The sequence below is a fragment of the Phyllostomus discolor genome, chromosome X (genome assembly GCF_004126475.2).
Source record: "Phyllostomus discolor isolate MPI-MPIP mPhyDis1 chromosome X, mPhyDis1.pri.v3, whole genome shotgun sequence".
NCBI classification, from domain to species: Eukaryota; Metazoa; Chordata; class Mammalia; order Chiroptera; family Phyllostomidae; genus Phyllostomus; species Phyllostomus discolor.
In genome coordinates this window covers 48,694,472-48,714,567 of record NC_050198.1, presented here as the reverse complement: position 1 = coordinate 48,714,567, position 20,096 = coordinate 48,694,472, and the positions used below count along the sequence as shown (strand labels likewise).

Here is a 20,096-nt window from a genome sequence, read left to right as displayed (position 1 = left end):
ATAATCTCTTACCCCTTCTAATTCTTCTCCAATATCTCCCCAAGTCCCCATACTTCAAAGGAACTGATGTTATCAAGTTTGGTTTGTATTTTGAACAATTTGCTCTGGTCATACAAACTTACATTAATTATGCCTTCTGTCTATCCATTTTTATTTTTTTAATTTTTATTTAATTTATGGGGTAACATTAGTTAATAAAATTATATAGGTTTCACGTATACAATTCTACAATATACCATTTGTATAATGTATTGTATGTTCACTAAACTACATGAGTTCTTTTATATGCCTATATTAAAGCAATAAATTACTTGAAACTTCAAAAGTAAACAATTTAAAAATTTTATAGTAATGCCAATGGATATTCAACAACTATAATTTATAGTTGTTAATTTTTAAATACTATATATTTACACAACCTGGAAAAGGTAAACTGCCTTCCTCAAACATAAATAAATAATTATCACACATTACTACTACTGTTTGAGTAAATAAGTGTGAAAGCAACAGAGGACTAGTTCCAGTTAGTCTGACTGTGGAATAATGAAACAAGTACTGTAAATTTATAGGTCTAATTTTATGCAGATGTGCCTTTTTCTAGTGAAAGGTTTAAAAAGTGATCTAACATAAAATATTAAAACAAAACATTGCTTTACTAAGGAGCTTTAAACTTTAAAAGTTCCCTTGTACCATCCCTTTCTTTAGCTGCCATTTTTCACTCAGTTCTTCAGTCTACTCCTAGCAGATGTCTGCTAAAGGAAAGTGGATAGGGAAACTTACTAAACCAAGATTATGAAATCGTTGTGGACTGTATATTTCTTCTCTGTAGTCCTACTCATCAGAATTTGAAAAATCTTCAGTTACCTTCTAATAGAGTCCAGTCAATATCCTGGTTCTCTGGCTTAGTTAGTGCTGGATACTTATTAAACAGGTTAGCCACAAAGGCTAAGTTCAGTTTGGGGTTTCCACTGACAACATCAGCAGGAGTAACAAACTGTCTGCAACCTAATTTGTCTGCTTGTTGTAGCATACTCTCAGCTCTCTTCAAATCATCTGTTTCCTGTTGAAGTAAAAGAAGATATTTCTAAAGAGACCATACTGAAAATATAAAAATGTTTCCTTACAATGATAGGCTAGATATACAATTCTACTTTCTCTTAGCCAACATACAGCACCTCTAAAATTGTGTTGAATGGGAAAAAAAAAGTTGGCTGTGCTGGATTTGCAGTACCTTGAAAATACCATAGATGGATCCAAACCACAGCTATAAGGGCAGTACAGTAAACTCAAAGGGCATGCTAAACCCCATCAGGTAAAAGCTAGAACTGTTCAACTTTTTAAATTAGGTACTAAAGAAGGTATAAGGCTAAAAGATGAAGAACACTGCAAAACAAGAGGGAAGTGTGAGCAGAGGCTCCAAGATAAATGTGTGTTTGAAGGGTACAGACTATTGTAAAATAACATTAGCTAGGAGAGCTAGAGCAGCCTTAAAATGCTCTAAGCAGGAAATTTCAGACAGAACTCTAGAGTCAGTGGGAATCCTAGAAAGATTCTGAGGAGGAAAGAGAGAAAGAAAGGAATGTTTTAAGAGGATCAATCAGGGAGGCCTAACAGAAGAGCTTTATCAGAAATAGAATGAGAGACTTCCAGCCAAGATGGAGACATGGGTACACACACTGTGCCTCCTAACACAACCAAAAGAAGGACAACAACACATTTAAAACCAAAAAACAACCATAACTGACAGAAAATCAAACTGTGTGGAAGTCCAACAACCAAGAAGTTAAAGAATATTCAACCAAACTGGTACAAAGGGTGGAGATGGGCTGACGGGCAGAGAAGACTCATGGCAAGGTGGCCACTTGTGGACTGGGCAGTCTCACATTCACATATAGATAGACTGGGAGGAACAACTGGGGAGCAAGACAGACCACAAAACCCAGAGTTCCAGCATGGGGGAATAAAGCCTCAACCCTCCAACTGAAAACACCTGTGGGGGTTGAGACGGCAGCAGGAGAAACTCTCAGCCCCAGAGGACAGTTTGTTGGAGAGACCCACAGGGGGTTAGAATGTACATAAGCCCGCCCACCCAGGAATCAGCACCAGAAGGGCCTGATTTGCTTGTGGGTAGGGGGGGAAGTGACTCAAAACTGGCAGGGAGCAGAGCAAGCAGCATTGTTTCCTGTCAGACCCCTCCCCCACATACAGTGTCACAACGCACTGACATGGGTTGTCCTGCCCTGGGGAATACTAAGGCTCTGCCCCTTACTATGTAACAGGCACGCCGAGACAAAAATGGCCCAAATGGAAGAACAAAGCTCCAGAAAAAATACAAATAAGCAATGAAGAGATAGCCAGCCTATCAGATGCACAGTTCAAAACACTGGTAATCAGGAAGCTCACACAATTGGTTGAATATGGATGCAAATTAGAGGAAAAAAGGAAGGATATGAAAAGTGAAAAAAGAAAAATGTACAGGGAACCAACAGTGATGGGAAAGACTCAAATCAAGGGTTTGGAGCTGAAGAAACATTCAACCAGAACAGAATGAAGAAACAAGAATTCAAAAAATGAGGAGAGGATTATGAACCTCCGGGACAACTTTAAACTTTCCAACAACTGAATCAAAGGGGTGCCGGAAGGAGAAGAGGAAGAGCAACAAATTGAAAAATTATTTGAACAAATAATGGAGAATTTCCCCAATCTGGTGAAGGAAATAGACTTCCAGGAAGTCCAGGAAGCTCAGAGAGTACCAAATAAGTTGGACCCAAGGAAGCACACATCAAGGCACATCACAATTAGATTAGCCAAGATTAAAGATAAGGAGAGAATCTTAAAAGCAGCAAGAGAAAGATAGTTACCTACAAAGGAGTTCCCATTAGACTATCAGCTGATTTATCAAAAGAAATCTTGCAGGCAAGAAGGGGCTGGAAAGAAGTATTTGAAGTCATGAAAGACAAGGGCCTACAACCAAGATTACTCTATCCAGCAAAGCTTTCATTTAGAATGGAGTAGCAGATAAAGTGCTTCTCAGATAAGGTCAAGTTAAAGGAGTTCATCATCACCCAGCCCTTATTATATGAAATGTTAAAAGACTTATCTAAGAAAATAAGATAAAAAACATGAACAGTAATGACAACAAACTCACAGCTATTAACAACTGAACCTAAAAACAAAAACAAACTAAGCGAACAACAAAACAGTAACAGAATCACAGAAATGGAAATCACATGGAGGGTTATCAGTGGTGGAGTGGGATGGGGAGAGAGGGGGAAAGGTACAGAGAATAAGCAGCATAAATGGTAGGTAGAAAATAGGGGGAGGTTCAGAATAGTATAGGAAATGTAGAATCCAAAGAACTTATATTACAAGTGGCAAACACAAGGTCCGAGGGCCAAATCTGGCCCTCCATCTTGTTTGATCTGGTCCAGCACCTTGTTTCTACCTCGTGGTAGTGTCAAGTTCTGACTTAACTGTTAAGGAGTAGTTACATTCATACAGTCCTAAATTGCATTCGGCCCTTTGAAGGTAACCACAAGACTGATGTGGCCCCTGGTGAAAATGAGTTTGTCACCCCTGACTTATATGTATGACCCATGGACGTGAACTAAAGTGGGAGAATGCAGGTGGGAGGGGTTTGCAGGGTGGAGGGGGAAAAGAGGAGGAAATGGGACAACTGTAATAGCGTAATCAATAAAATATATTTTAAAAAATAAAGAATCAGAATGAGTTGGTATACTGGTGCCGTTTACGCAGGCATCTGATTCCCTTAGTGTACAGAATGATGCTCATTTGTACCAAGAGTAACCTGAGCCAAAGAGTTTCATATTTAATGTACATACAGAAATGCAAGCAAACCAGTCTGTTACAAATTCATTTCTAGTAAGGGCAGTATAAACAGTTTAGCTAGTGTAATCCACTCAATCCTATTGCTCAATAGGGTAGAAATATCAATTACTAAGGTTAGTAGAGTGCATTCCATATCTAATAGGTATAAAGAATGATGGGATCCTAGAAAGTTGATGCTGATTGGTCTAGTCCAACTCCTTACTTTGTGGATGAACAAAGTCAGATCCAATTTTGGGAAGGAAGTAGTCCCAGATCACTGAACAAATTAATAATGTAACTAGGCTACATAATCCATGAAAGTAATTCCTCAAATTGTTATTTCACATATCATGAGTTTGTTAACATAAATTATTCTCAATATAGTAGTAACAGATGCATATATAAATATGTAGTCATTAAATCCATCACTGTGATTATAATCTAAGTATTCAAAGGTCAGTCTCTAGTACTTATTTCCCCATACCTGCTTTGAATATTTTATGCCATCCATTATAAACCAATACCAACATAATTATGTAACTCAATAATGAACTCTGAAAATATATGAAAGCTAGTCTTTCTGCCTCTGAATGACAAGTATAACAATTTTAAAATAATTTTAAAGCAACACTTGAAACTGTCAATACTACTACATATAATCATGAAGATTCTTGTATTTGTAAGAAATTGACAATAATTTTGTAAAGCTGTAAAATTTAAAAGAAACACCTATACTTACATTGAAACCTGACATGTTAATATCTATCCGTGGTTCACCCTCCTTTTGTCCTTTTGGTGCAATTTGATTGAGAAGATGGAAATAGGCTTTGGAATCCTACAAATGAATTGAAAATGTCAGTGAGATCACACTTACAAAGAATGAATGTATCCTATTGTCCCATTTTTGAAGGATATTTGCAGTGAATTTTATGAGAATACATGGCATAAATCTCTATCTTTCAATTTAACAGATCCTTTCCCCAGAAAAGTTCATCTATCTGGTCTTATATCTGCCTCGAAACTGGATTTTGTCATAATTTTACAATTTATTAAAGTTATCAATATAATAATGCTAGTAAACACATAACTAGTTCTGTACCTTCACTGAATTACTGAAGTCAATAAGCTTGGTAGGTAAAACAAACAAGAAAAATCAGTGGGAGAGTAGAAATCCAGGAAGCACAGGGAAAAGAGAAAACAAACAGGTTATATCATTACACAGCACAATACATACTATACCCTATGGAGAAGAGATTAGTTGTTTTAAAGATGTATGTAATTGTAAATTTAAATGAAAAAAAATTAAATGAACAACACTTCAGCTGGTGAAATAACATTTAACCCTTTATGATGGGAATACACTTAACCAAAAACAAGCCTCTCTTTTTATTTTGAGCTCCTGAACTCTTTCAGCACTTGATCATTTTTACTTGAAATACTAATTCCTAAAACAAAGTGGCAATGCTCACATTAGGGGTAGGCTGGGTGAATTCAGGTGGTGTGGACATCCCACAGAACATAGCTTAAAAACCACATACTAGTACAAACACTTAATAGGGGTCTTCAACACACATATCAAGTAAATTTTGCTTCCCTGGGATACCAGAGGACAAGAACTAGAATCAAGATGCTTTAATCCTGCTATGTCAGAAGACTACCTTCCCAGCTACAATAGTTTGCTATTCCTGGGCCTTGACAGTCCAGATAGCCTATGAAGGACTGTTCCTCACAGTAAGCTCTGCAGATCACGGGCATCCCCTGGTATGTTGTTTAAAAAGCCAATTCCTGGATCCAATCCCATACCTACAAAATAGGAGTACTCTTGGGAGTTACCCAAAAAAGCTGCACCCTAAGCAAGCTACCCAAGTGAGTATGATACCCAGTTCCCTAAATTATTCTAAGCATGGGGATAATCAGGTGAATCGAAGCCATTCCAAAGCAATTCATGAAGTGCAAGGCCAGATCCTACACAGGATTTTCTTCCTTCTGGTAGTATGTGACAGTCGTGATAGTGCTGTCATTTATAGTTACCTACTAAGGGTGCAGAAAGAATGCAGAATCTAATCCTATGCATTTGAGAAGAAGAGGTAAAGAACAGGCCCAGCAGAGTCTGTATTTACTATACTGAAAAGTGCTTTGCAGGTGAATACAGCTAAATTGGAAATTTCTTTTCATATTACTGAACAATTCTTTGCTTTTAAAAATTCAAAGCAGGCTTTAGTTTTAAATAAGATTTCCTTTTGTACATTTAAAATATGTCCTAGGACATAAAATATACTTACAAATGGTCATCAGAAATACATCTAATGCATAAAGCATAATATACTGGGCCAAACACATTGTGTGAGTTAAAAGGAGTGGGGCTAACTAGTCTGATAATTTGGGGGCCATCAGTAATTTTCACTTTTGAAATCATTAGTGCAAATAGCCCATTACTTCCTCTTACCACTGAACAAATTGATGTGACCATAGCCTATTGCTTTCATAGCCCTGTAGGTCAGTGACACCTGATAAAGATCCTTGAGTTTGTTCTGTGTCCCAACATCTGGATTTGAGAGAGAGTCCAGACAGTTAATGAGAACTGCATGATTTTTGCTATGATAATTTTGACCCTCTCTCCTTGAGAAGCCAAGGATACCATGCTACCAATGTCTCCTTCCCTTGATAGTTTCCCCTACTGTTTATGGCAAACAGCGAGTTTCAGAATTCTATTCAAAACAAGGAATCTCTGCAGGTTGTTTATGTGCCAGGTGTTGTGTCAGAGGTAGACTTAGTGGGAGGGCACAGGGGCAGGGGCTGAGGTAGGAGGCACAGACATATGTAAGAGCTAATTGGTACACTCAAGAACTCAATGTCTAAAGGTGGGAGTACAAAATAGGAAAGGAGGCACACAAGAAAGGGGAAGGGGAATCTTGAGGCCCTCTCTCTCTTCTAGGTCTTTACTAACTGGTACTCTGAGGCCTGGGAAAGGCAGTTCGGAATAGAATAGTAATGGCCCATTTTTTAAATGCTCAATGTTTAACAGTAAGCAGAATATAAAATACTAGGACTATAATACTTTTATCCTTTTCCACAAAAGAGAAGTAGACTTGGTGCTCATGCTCCTCACTTGGCTTGTCCTCTCTACTGAAATCTCCCATTGGGGCCAAGATGCAATAAGACTTGGTGATACACTGGTTGGATTTTCCCTCTGTTAAACTGGGATGAAATTCTCAAGTCATTATATCCCCCCAAAGTGTTATGGTTCTTGGCACATTACCTTGATGTCAGCACTAAAATTGTTGATTTTTTGCCAGCCCGAGTTTTCCAAATGAAAGTTTGCCCATCTAAGCAGAAGCTCTTCTGGAGACAATTTCATAAGCTCCTCCAAAGTCTCACCATCTCGAAGTAAAGCAGCCAAGGCTGTAAGAAAGAAAAAAATGAACATATGACCAATATATTATATGATAATGGTCATTATAAGTTCATTCTGTTAAATAATACAGGTCCAAAACCCAGCATGACCTACTTTCAGGTTTTCAGTCTAACAAAAGATAAATATATAAGTAGAAAATTATAAGATGATACAGATAAAGACATTATCTTATAAGAATACACAGCAAATATACAATTTAATTCTCCCTTTATTATTCTTTGCACTCCAAATACCAAATACATTGTAGCTTTTAAGGTGAGTATTTCACATTATACCACATATTTATATAAATTGTCTTTGTTTAATAATATTAAAATCAAGGTTTGGGGGATGATATTTAAAATGGTGGAGACTTTTCCTTAACTTTTTATTTAAAGGAGCATAGAAACATTATGGTGTTTACATTTAAGTGTAATTAATTAGCTTTTGAAGTGTTAAACCCTTCAAAAAAGGTTTTTAATGGAATGTAATTCAACTTTATATTTTCTATAGCATCTACCATGTAAAGGCTGCTCAATAGTTTTTGTTGTTCAATGTGTGGAAGAGGCAGAGGGGTGGTTTGGTAAATATTCCTGGGGAAAATAAAGAGAACTTGGATATCTGCACAGACCAGCGATTTTCAACCTTTTACATCTCATGGCACATATAAAGTAATTACTAAAATTCTACGGCACACCAAAAAAAAATTTTTTTACCAATCTGACAAAAAAGAGGTGTAATTTTGATTCATTCACACCAGATGGCTACTGTTGTGTTGGCTGTGGTCATTTTTTTATTTGACAGTCTAAGGGAAAAGAGGTCAGTGCCCCTGACTAAATAGGTATTGAATGTTCTGAAGATTCTTGCTGTACACTGGTTGAAAACTGTTGGCATAGAGGACTGTTTAAATTTAAGCATTGTTTTATGACGAAGTTGTGCAATCCTTATGCAATATTAACCTCCCATAAAATAAAGGAGATTTATATTGAACAAAACTGAAAGTGCCTGATTTCTGAAGAGGTATAAATAATACGTATACTAGGCAAATCTCATCTTTCATAGACTCCACCTAACGCCATGTCATTTTGGCACTGGGATTCAAGCAAGGAGAGAGATGGCATGATCATTTGTACAGAACACCCCTTTAGTTCCTCATCTCTGCCAAGTCAAAGGCTAGAAAGGATCAAACAGCCTGACATCTATGCACCTAAGATCTTGTCAAAGATAAATCATTTAGTTTACTACATGAGCCAATGAAATTTTATTTTCTTGTCTCCGTTTCCCTTTTCAATGGACTTCAACTCCTTTAACAAGACAAACACCACACTGAAGAAGGATAACAATTAGAAAAACTGTATTTGTCCAAATATAGGCACCTGTGACTGGATTGAAAGTGTAAATACAATAAATCCTTGAAATGCAAAAGTCTTTTATTAGCTAAAAATGTACAAAATAAGACTCTTTTTTAAAAGATTTTATTTATTTATTTATTTATTTATTTATTTATGTATTTATTTTTAGAGAGGGAAGGGAGGGAGAAAGAGAGAAACATCAATGTGCGGTTGCTGGGGGTCATGACCTGTAACCCAGGCATGTGCCCTGACTGGGAATCGAACCTGCGACACTTTGGTTCGCAGCCCGCGCTCAATCCACTGAGCTACGCCAGCCAGGGCCAAAATAAGACTCTTGACAGACATTATGAAACACTGAAATACTGAGAACCGCAAATATATATTCTTTCCCAAAAGTAACTGAGGATTGAAGTGATTTCTGGAATAAAATATGAATATTTACACTGGTGCTTACAGGGAAAGGACAATGTAGTACTTCCTAGGGCCCCATGACAATTGTATTGTATATGCTTATACATTCATTGTACAAATCCATGATGTGATTTTAAAACCTATGCTATAAGAAGAATGATGCTTCTGCTGGTTCAGGAAATATGAGACCATCAAGGCCAGGTTAGAGTATTTTTTTAAAGATATTTTTAAAAGATTTATTTATTTATTTTTAGAGAAGGAAGGGAGGGAGAAAGAGAGAGAGAAACATCAATGTGTGGTTGCTGGGGTCCATGGCCTGCAACCCAGGCATGTGCCCTGACTGGGAATCGAACCTGCGACAGTTTGGTTCACAGTCCACGCTCAATCCACTGAGCGATGCCAGCCAGGTAGAATATTTTTAAGAGGTTTAATCTATGATAGAATAAAAAAGGAATTAAAAATGATAGGAGATGGTTCACAGTGGAATGGCTGAGTGTGAAAGGGTGGGGTGTGTGGGCAAAGGAGAAAATAGATATGGAGAACTTATGAAAGTTCCTTAAACTCTCTATGCTTTTGTGTTTTTATGGCAAAATGAATTTTAATGTGCCAAATGTTAAAGAAGAAAGTTATAATTAGGCTGTTTTCCTGAATAACACTATCACATTACCTTATATTAATCCTAGTTGTCATTTAATCACCTCAGTTAAGTGAGAATATGACAGTCTACATGACTAGAAAAAAAATTAAACCACTTTCAAAATAACAACCATGTTCCGTTACCTTCATTTCTGCTTAATTCAATGTCAGCGAACAAACCGATCTTAATGATCTGCCAAAGCAGTCCCAAAACCAGATGAGGTTTTCCAGCCCGCAAATCCTCTGCACCAATGTTCACAACATGACACCCAATGGCAGAAGCGGAGTTCAGTGCCAAGTTCAAGTTTTCCTGAAAGATAGCCAATTTACATACTTGCTTCTTGACCTTTACATTTTTTAAGCATCTACTTCTCCTTTCACTTAAAATAACACTCAACTCAGAAACAAAACCCTGCAGTAGTGTCAGCCACACGTGGTCAACAGAAAACAAATTCCAGCCATTGGTATTAAAAGCATAGCTAAAACAAATCTCAGCCTTATTACTATTGCCTTTTCCAGAATTCCATGGGAAATTGCCTTGGTATTTATGCGGCCACTTCAGAAATACTAAATAAAATGGCTAAGTAACTAGGTTAAGTATACCCATGTAGGTTAAGTGTCGTATGTCTAAAAATGTCTAATGAGAGGTCTATTGCATGTAGCTGAAAGAGTTCTAGAGGTTCTCAATATCCACATCCTAAGAGGGGTCCTTGCCAGAGGAAATTTTGCTACCTAATAGTCTAATACCCACTTAATGGAAAAGACAAACGTTCCATTCCTTAAATATACTAAGAGTTTAAATACAGGATGGGGCAAAAGTAGATTTACAGTTATAAGTATGCTTACAGTTTATTCTCGTATTATTTTTACTATATTTTTCCATGCATAATGTGCTCCAGTGTGTAATATGCACCCACGTTTTTTGTGCACATTATACCCGTGTATAATGCACATCCATCTTTATTTTTCCCTAAAAAATTTGGGCAACAAAAGTGCATATTATACACAGCAAAATATGGTAATAATTGTATTATTTTTCCGTAAGAACAACTGTACACCTACTTTTGCCCCACCCTGTATGTTTGCCTATTTTTGCATGTTTGAGCCATAATATGTAAGGAAAAGAACATAGGGCTTTGGAATTAGACCTGGATTTGAACTTCAGTTCCAACATTAACCTTAGGCAAGCTCAAAAACCTTTCTGAGTCCCAGCTGCATTCTCTGTAAAATCTGGATAACAATCCTGAACTCAGAGTTGTTGTAAGAATTACATGAGAAAATATAAGTACAGAGCCTATGGTCTACAGAACAGGTCCTCAAATAGTAGTTTCATAGAATACAGTGGGGAGAATAATGCGTACCTGAATGATGAAGGGTGTAAGTTTTTTCTTGTTGATTGCTCTTTCATCAATTGTATCAGGGACTGAAAGGTTGATCATTTTACTGAAACAAAATTTTAAAGTGAGTGGATTTATTTTTTCTTGTTTTATTGAATTTATTGGGGGTAACATTGGTTAATAAAATAACATAGGTTTCAAGTGTACAATTCTATGATATAGAGTTGATTTATTTTTGATGAGTCTGTAAATATTCACAAATATTTTAAAGCTTATTATATGACTCATGTAGTCTGAAAAATCCAATATATGGCTCTTATCACATTGATCACCATATATATGTATATAGCAAATTTTAAAAAGATCAAAATGTTTACAGTAGTTGGGTAATTTCTGAGTTGGGGACTGGGGTGTATTTTCTCATTGTATTTTATTTTTGTATTTTCCACATACTTTTATAAAAATGAACATGGATATTGAAAACATTATTGAATAAATGTTAAAAACAGATACAACCCAGAGTGAAATTGAATCTCTCCTAGATTATATAATTCACAGTTAAAAATGCCATTTATCAACAAAGAGATAAAGTTAGTTGAGCATGGGATTCTTTCATCCATCAAATATTTATTTACTGAGTACCTAAATGATGAGCTAAGAACACTATATTTGATGCTGCTAATATAGTGGTGAGAGAAAGAAAGGTTATGTTAATTAGGCTAGAATTTGTAACATATTAGGAAAAATCTTATGTGGCAAAATTTGGAGTTAGACTAAAATTTTCGATGTTTATAACATTGCCTTAAAACATCTTTTTAAGCATAAGAAAAATGATGCTATTTCTTTCTATTCAAACACATGGGGAATTATTTTTTAGCGCTTATAAAAGTCTAAATGGGGGATATCTTCCATTTTTAAAATCATTTTTCAAACAAGCAAAATGACCTTATTACAAAAAAGAATTTTATGTATTGTATAATATCATATCCATTGCACAGTTCTAAGCACTCTATATGTATGTAATCATTTACTTAATGCTCACAACACCCCTGTGAGGAAAGTACAATAGAAATCATAATAGATGAAAAATGAAATACAAAGGGGTTAAAATCTTTACTATAGCTCCACAGCTACTGAGTGGCAGAGCCTGAATATGAATCCAAGTAGACTGATTATAGGGTATGATTTTAACCCCTGTGCTACACTGCCTTTATAAATAGGAGCATCATCTGACAAAGTGTTGACAATCTTATGTCATTTCTACCAAGATGCTGTTGGCTCAGAGGCAGCAGCAGTGACAAACACATTTTTCAGAAATAAGTAACTGGAGAGTAAGAATTGAAGAGTAGCTTTTATTTTATCTTTTTGAAGCTACAGTACTTTAGAATAAAAAGATACTGGCATACTTAAATTCAACAGAGTTGTCACGCTCTACTGGCTCAATGATGAGAAGAAATCTGAAGCATAGAGCTCCTCTATAAAGAGGCTTCCAGGCTAAAGGACTGCATTTTAGATTCATGTTTTGAAAGTACTTTCACAGACAGACCTAGAGATGAAATGAAATGGCCAGAATCGAGATAATTTTCAATTCTAACTATTTCCCAAGATGATGCTGTCAAGCATCCAGAATCAAATACATCAATTACATGGAAAATAACTTAAGAAACTTGTATATAAAATAAGGCAACATCTTACCAAAGCACAATTCCATCACTGACAGCCTTGAACAGGTCATCAGTATTTGGGTTCATTGGTATAACATGTCGGCAATCAGGATCATTTTCCAAAGCTTTGTTTATCCAGTTAACAAAAGCATATTTTTCTTCCTCTAAAATTATGTTGAATAATAAGAAATCAGTTCATATTCTAGGTTAAATATTACTCTAAAGTATAAAATAGTTGTTTATTAATGCTGAACATTAATGTGTTACAAACATGTAGCTATGCTCTTTGGAAACCCGGATACTTGAATACAACCTAGTGGCTATTAGGAATTATAGTTAACTACATAAAGTTAACAACAATTACAAAAAAAAAAAAAAAACCTAGGAGAGATAACTGATTCTTAGAGAATTTAGTTACAAAATGTTTTTTTAAAATTATCTTTATATTACTGTAGAACTCTATTATAATGAAGTTTGTCATTGCACATAGTGTATCATGTCTCTTGCAAGCTCACAAAGCCATAAAATAAATACTTACAAATGCCTTTAAGGCAAATATTAGTTGCAAGTCCAAATATATGTCACAAAGGACTTTTGTGTTCTTAATTAAGAGGCAATGTTTTTCTATAGACCCTCCTTGACATTATAGCATGCACCCTACTTAGTTCATTGTGTTAACTTAATGTACATGAAACTCTTACCTGAGTAAGAATGCTGTGTTCCTTCACTGGAGAGCTCTGAAGTTCCTCCCAGAGCACAAATCCCTTCTTTCCTGTTGATTGCTTTGCGGAAGGTTTTAGCAATATCACTGCTTTTCACCTCTTGGAAAATCTATTAATTAAAATATGTTGTTGATTCACAATTAATTTTATATCAGGCAGAACAATAAGCATGTGTATCTTCTCTTATACTCTGATGACTTAAAATTTCCCCCATATGTGATAAGCATTAAAAAATATGGATAACTGGGCTTCAGTTTTTAAAATGGTAAACAATTGCTACAATACTGCTACTGAAAATGAAGCACCAGAAAGTCAATTGCACACACTTGTCAAAAACATTAAGTGCCACATGCAGTGAATCTGCTTTAAGCCAAAAACTAGTGTGGTTCAAAGACATAGATAAATCTGTCAAGTTTCTGTGAAAAGGGAGGCTTTGTTCTTTTTCTGGAGAGAAGAGGTTGAAGGATCCCCCTTCTTTAACCACAATTCTTAGTACAAAGAAAGATGAAAATTTATTACTCAACCAAAAAAAATTTATAAGTGTGATAGAGGTAGCTCAGTAAGAGTTTGTTCAATCAAAATGTACAGATAGAATAATAAGGTGAAAACCGTGTGTTAAATTGGCAATAATAGATGACTATTGACAATAAACACAGAAAAGAGGCTTTTCAGTGATTGTCTTGTTTGTGCATTTATAAAGTCTAGCCTCTCTGCACAATAAGGAAAATGGCTAACTAAATGAACTTGCAAATTCTAATTGTCCAAGAGCAGGTTGTATCAAAGCAAATGCCACACTCGACTCTCTAACCACTTACTTGATTGAATGAACTGACTTTCTAAAGGACTGTCTATATATTTCTTAAATACCAGAATTTGTCTAATGCTAAATTTGTTCCTGATCTACCAATGTGCATGGCTAATCACTGCCAGTAAAACAAAAGCACAATGTAGTATCTCCATAACAATTTATTTAAAAGATACTTAGAGCACTTAAGTACACTTATCAAAAAAAAAAAAAAAATTACAGCCCTAACGAAAAAGTTGCTGAACACACAGAAAATAACTTGAAGGTCTTTAGCATTACTGATAAGTACATTCTCTCATACACACAGAACAGGGTCATTTCAGGTTGTATCTGGGAATGCAAGCATGAACAGAAGCTGAAATCCAGCCCGTGCTCCACCAACCAGGCCTGCCCTATGTCTTGCACTAAGCTGTGGAAGGCAGACAGCAGGAGTGCCTTTTCACATTTAGTTTTTCTAGGGTGGGCACTTTTTTGTAATTCATCCACCTAGGAACTTTTCTGTTATGAAAAGTTGCTACTGGCATTATCAGTGCCCCTATCACAAAGTCATCTTTTCTTGTTACCTTTCTTATATGCTGACTTTCCTTGAATTTATAAACCCAATTTTATATAGAAAAATCGTAAGCAGTAAGTTTTACAAAATTAAGCTTACTCAATTTCTATAGCTGGGGTTTTGTGCTATACCTATAATTTCAAAGGCAGAATTTTAGAATGGATGGAGGTGTGGGGGGGCGGTATCTATCTATACATGTTTAGAGACATCCCCATACACACTGACTGCTCTAAATACTGCACACAGCTGGTGACACCACTGTCCTTTCTCTCTGGCTTCCTTGATTCCTATAGTGTGAAGCTGACGCATACACTCTGGGTAATTTTCAAATTATTAAAGTCATTTTTACTTATATTCTGATATTTTTAGTCCTTTAATTTTATTCAGTTTACCTTAACTTACAAGTTTATACAACAAAACGGTTACCTGGGAATGTAGCAGTCTTAATTGTGATGCATTTTGTTCCTATAACTCTTCCATTTACACCTATTATTTTGGCTCAGTGAAAAAACAATATTCAGCCCTGACTGGTGTGGCTCAATGGGTAAAGCATCGTCCTGTGAACTGCAAAGTCCCCATTTCAATTCCTGGTCAGGGTACATGCCTGGGTTGAGGGGCAAGTCCCTGGTTAGGGGTAGACAAGAGGCAACCGATTGATGTTTCTCTCATGCATCAAATCAATGTTTTTCTCTATTTTTCACCCTCCCTTCCCCTCTCTCTAAAAATAAACAAATAAAGTCTTTAAAATATTTATTTTTGTGGGGTTTTTTTTTACATTTTTCAAAAGATTTTATTTACCCACCTTTAAAGACAAGGGAAGGGAAGGAAAAAGAGAGGGAGAGAAACATCAATGTATAGTTGTTTCCTGTGTGCCTCCCACTGGGAACCTGGCCTGCAACCCAGGAACGTGCCCTGACTGACTGGAAATCAAATCAGTGACCCTTTGGTTCGCAGACTGGCACTGAATCCACTGAGCCACACCAGCCAGGGCAAAATATTAAAAAATATTTTTAAAAGAAAAAATATTAACTATTCTACCTCATTCTGAAGTTTACTTCATTTAGTAAACACAATGTCCAGTAAATTAAAATCTAAAATGTGTACATTTCCTCATGACTAACATACCATCAATCATTGGATAGACAAAAAGTGTCTGAAATGTTACTGCCTCAGAATAACATATGAAATGTTATTTTTCTTACTACAAATACTTTTGCATCAAGGATCACTTGCTTTTAAAAATTAGGAAACAACCTAATATTTCCATGATCACGATTTCAGCGGAAAAATAATCTAAATTTATATACATCATGGAAAAGAGGAATGATATAAACAGTAGTGGTTGTGGTGGTGGTGGTAGTAGTAGTAGTAGTCATAATAATCATAATCATAATAATAATAATAAAGAATGCTGTGCAATATTGTAATGCAATTACTAATACAGGTCTAATTAAACTTCAGATGGTCAGGAATGATGTTCAAACTTGCAATTAATTAAATTAGTCAATATTTTTCTATAGTTAATTATTCATATTTATTTTAAAAAATTTTATTGTTGTTCAAGTACAGTTTCTGCCTTTCCCCCACCCCTCCCCACCATCCTATGTTAGTTAATTTTTAATTGTCTTAGGAAAGTTACATGACCTTCATTTTCTAAATATTTTTCAAATTATTACAGCTAAGCTCAACTTTTCAGTTTTATAGTAATTTCCTTTGTTCTTTAGATTTAAAACATTAAAAGATAACAGATAATTGAAGATTTATGTACATAGAAAATCGATTCACTACATGAGAATCTGTATTTTATTTGCTACTTTAGAAAAGAAATTGCTGGAGTAGATGACAAAGCTATTTGAATATAAGCCTAGGCTAACAACAGTCTCTGAAATCAGAGATAATATAAGGCCTAACTACTGTGCTAGAGACCTCTCAGTGAATATTTTCAAAGCTGTGCATTATGATTCCAATATGCTCACTGTTTTGTGCTATTTTCCCTAAAGAGAAAGAACTTGTTTTATCATGTGGGAACAAACTCCTGGTGTACACTGCTCACTCTGGGTCTATACATCTCTTTCAGTTTCTTTTATGGAATATACAGGGTCTAGCCCAAATAATGTCCCTATTTAATTGCAAAATCTTTTATTACAAAATCATAAGCATGTATTTTTGTAACATAACAATATCACATTCAAGCACACCATATGGCATTTTAGGTGACACATTCAAATTGAAACTATAAGTTATGATACCCATATTATTACCCCACAAACCACACTCAAGTAGGTATTACTTCTGTTGGACCCTATATATATTTCTTATTCATTTTAAAAGCTCCATCTCCTTTCTAGCTCAGGACAGAACTAGTGGCCAAACCAAAAAAATCCAGAGACATAGGAAGTATTTTAGAAAGAATTGCAAAAAATATATTGACTGGCTTCCAGTGTTTGAGGCTTGTTTTCAAAGTAGCAGGTTTAAATGTGTACTTTGGCAGCGGTGGAGGCAGAGGGGGGAAATCTGTTGTAGACCTAAACTTAGCAATAACATGAAAAGAATACTGCTCTTTAAAAAAAGAAAGAGCTACCAACAACTAACATCTATATAGCATTCGATATATTCCCAGCACTGTTCTAAGCACTTTATTTGATGTTGGTACTATTAATAGAAGTTCTCCAACAGGTCAACGACTTGTTACCATTAAGCAAAAACAAGCTTCTCACAGAAAATAAGAATTTAATGCACACATCTGTGCTGAAAGAACTTATTGCCTTGCCAGTCTTTTTAAAGGTGCAAGAAAAAAAAAACCCACTCTCATCTTTTTAAAAATAACATTTTAAGTATAAGAACCCAGTAATATAATTTTGAAATACTTACAAGAAACAAATCAGCACATCAAATTTAATTTTAACATTTGAGGTTTACATATAATTTGGGAGCTCTGCCTCATACATATTCTACCAAGTAACAAAGGGCTATTGTTTATAGCCTGGTTTGCAATTAACATCCCTTAAGTAGTGATTAAAATGAAAAACAAAATGCTACCATGCAACAACAAGTTTATTTCTATTTTCTCATGTTAATACCCGACAGGAATAGTTTCCTCTTTCTCAGATAACTAAGATCTACACATATGACAACTTGTAAGTTGTTTCATTGATGACAAAGCAAATGGGAGTGAACAAACATTTGGTTAAATGCCCATGTTTTTTTCAGTACAGTCATGATGGTATCATTTTGAAACTTCAGGCAGGTTATTTTTATTGTCCTTCATATTTCAAATTTCTTGAATAGAAGGAAGGCAATTAGAAAAAGCCACTAATTCCCTGTGTAATGTTGGGCATGTTACTTCCTTCTTCAGGAACCCAGGTTATTTTTTTTAATTTGCAAAATAGACTATAAATGTATTGGTTCCTTCCTATTCTAAAATGTATATTCAAACAAAAATGTCCTTATTAATATTTTACTTTAAAAATCCCTGGTGATGTCAAAATTAGTACACATGTTACTTTTTAACAATGTATTAAGGTAATCACACATCTTCTATTAAAGGCCACAAACAGCTGTGTGGAATTTGCAGCATTTCAAAATGTATAAAATTGTTTCCCTAAGATTATTGTTCTCAAAGTTACTTTCATAATTTTATCTTTAACAATACTGGCACACTGCAAAGCTTAATGATTTAAGTCTGTTCTTTCTAGATTCAAAAATTTTAAGCAGCAAATTATATTTTAAAAAACCTAATCACAGTTAACTACTGCTTTAAGTTGCCTAAATTCACAATTAAACATGCAATTACAAAGTGAGCAAGTTATATATCAAAGGACATGCAAGTGCTCATATTGCAAGTCAACTGCAACTTACTATTGAACACAGAATTCAAAACAAAAGCCTTTGGCAGTAACTGGAGAGAAAAACTGTGGGGAGGAAATCAGTATATCAAAAGAAGATGGCAAGAACTATATCATTATATTTATGACACATATTTGTATTTTTAAAACAGTAACAACACCCCTGCCCCAAAATGCTCTCAGCTGAGTAGACATTATTCCATAGTCAATTTGCTTCTTGAACTCTTATGATGCTCTTGAAAGGGGTTGATCTTGATTGGAGGAGAGCATATCAGAATTTCAGTTGCTGTGGTTACTGATAGGGTATATGTTATCATTTCAGGTATCTTGGGGCAAAAATAAACCATGAAAAAAGGATAGGAAGGCTAGGAAGTTTGTGATAAATATTAGGCACTAATTAGTTGTCTGCAAATATTGTAAGGAATGCCCAATTAGATCTAGTCAAACTCAGTCTTAAATTAATAATAAAGACAAAATCCTAAGGGTGTTCTTTTTTGACATTCAGTATTATTTTGTATTAGTTTCAGATGTACAGCATAATGGTTAGACAATTATATACTTGACAAAGTGGTCCCCTGATAATTCAAGTACCCACCTGGCATCATACATAATTATTACAATATTATTGACTATTCTTAAGGATGTTCTTATTTAAGGAAAGAGGCAACAGGTATTCTTTTTTCTATTTTAGAGAGAGAGGAAGAGAGGTGAGAGGAAAAAGAGAGGAAAGAGAGACAGAGATAGAGACAGAGACAGAGAAATGGAAGCATTCATTGATTTGTTATTCCACTTATTTATGCATTCATTGGTTGAGTCTTGTATGTGCCCTGACTGGGGATCAACCTGCAACCTTGGTGTATCTGGATGATGCTCTAACCAAGTACCCGCCCAGGCAACAGCTATTCTTTAACACAATATCTCAAATACTTTGTCAGTGAATATGGACTAAAAAATGACACATGTCCAAAAATCTAGAATTCATCTGCTAGCACCTAAAATCATTAGGATTCAATACTGAGTGCTACCCTGATCTACTGGTCTGCCTCAGTTAATTGGGCATCTTTCCTGCAAAGCAAAAGTTTGCTTGTTTGATTCCTGGTCAAGGCAGGTGCCTGTATGCCTAGGACAGGCAATCCAATGGATGTTTCTTTGTCACATCAATGTTTCTTTCCCTTTCTCCCTCCCTTCCCATTTCTCTAAAAATAAGTAAATAAAATCTTTTATAAAAGTAGTGAGCGCTACACATAATGCCCTCCAAACACTGGGTACAGAATAATGAACCAGGTGCTCAGAGGGCAAAAAATTAAGAAACCAGGCCCTAACCTTTAAGAACATTATATTATGACACTAGAGAAGAAGAGAAGAATTTTTATTTATTTTAAAATATTTTATTTATTTATTTTTAGAAAGAGGGGGAGGGAGGGAGGGAGAAAGAGAGGGAAAGAAACACTGATGTGTGGTTGCCTCTCCCACTCCCACAACTGCAGACCTGGCCCTCGACCCAGGCATGTGCCCTGACTGGGAATCAACCTTCATGTTTGAAAGGTCC

The 20,096-nt window shown here is 35.4% G+C and overlaps 1 protein-coding gene across 4 annotated transcripts in view; it reads right to left on the bottom strand.

The window, feature by feature from the left end:
- PLS3 (plastin 3) overlaps positions 1-20,096 on the bottom strand; it is a 97,306-nt gene that overhangs the window by 7,515 nt on the left and 69,695 nt on the right. For 3 of the 4 annotated variants that reach the window (XM_036016786.1, XM_036016787.1, XM_036016788.1), the window contains 7 exons: positions 13,324-13,453; positions 12,654-12,786; positions 10,983-11,064; positions 9,766-9,931; positions 7,088-7,230; positions 4,568-4,663; positions 865-1,060 (listed from right to left, as the gene is read on the bottom strand). In XM_036016786.1, coding sequence (XP_035872679.1) covers positions 865-1,060; positions 4,568-4,663; positions 7,088-7,230; positions 9,766-9,931; positions 10,983-11,064; positions 12,654-12,786; positions 13,324-13,453 — 946 coding nt within the window. Of the gene's footprint in view, positions 1-864; positions 1,061-4,567; positions 4,664-4,927; positions 4,955-7,087; positions 7,231-9,765; positions 9,932-10,982; positions 11,065-12,653; positions 12,787-13,323; positions 13,454-20,096 lie in introns of all 4 variants that reach the window. The other variant, XM_036016789.1, reaches the window with a different exon arrangement.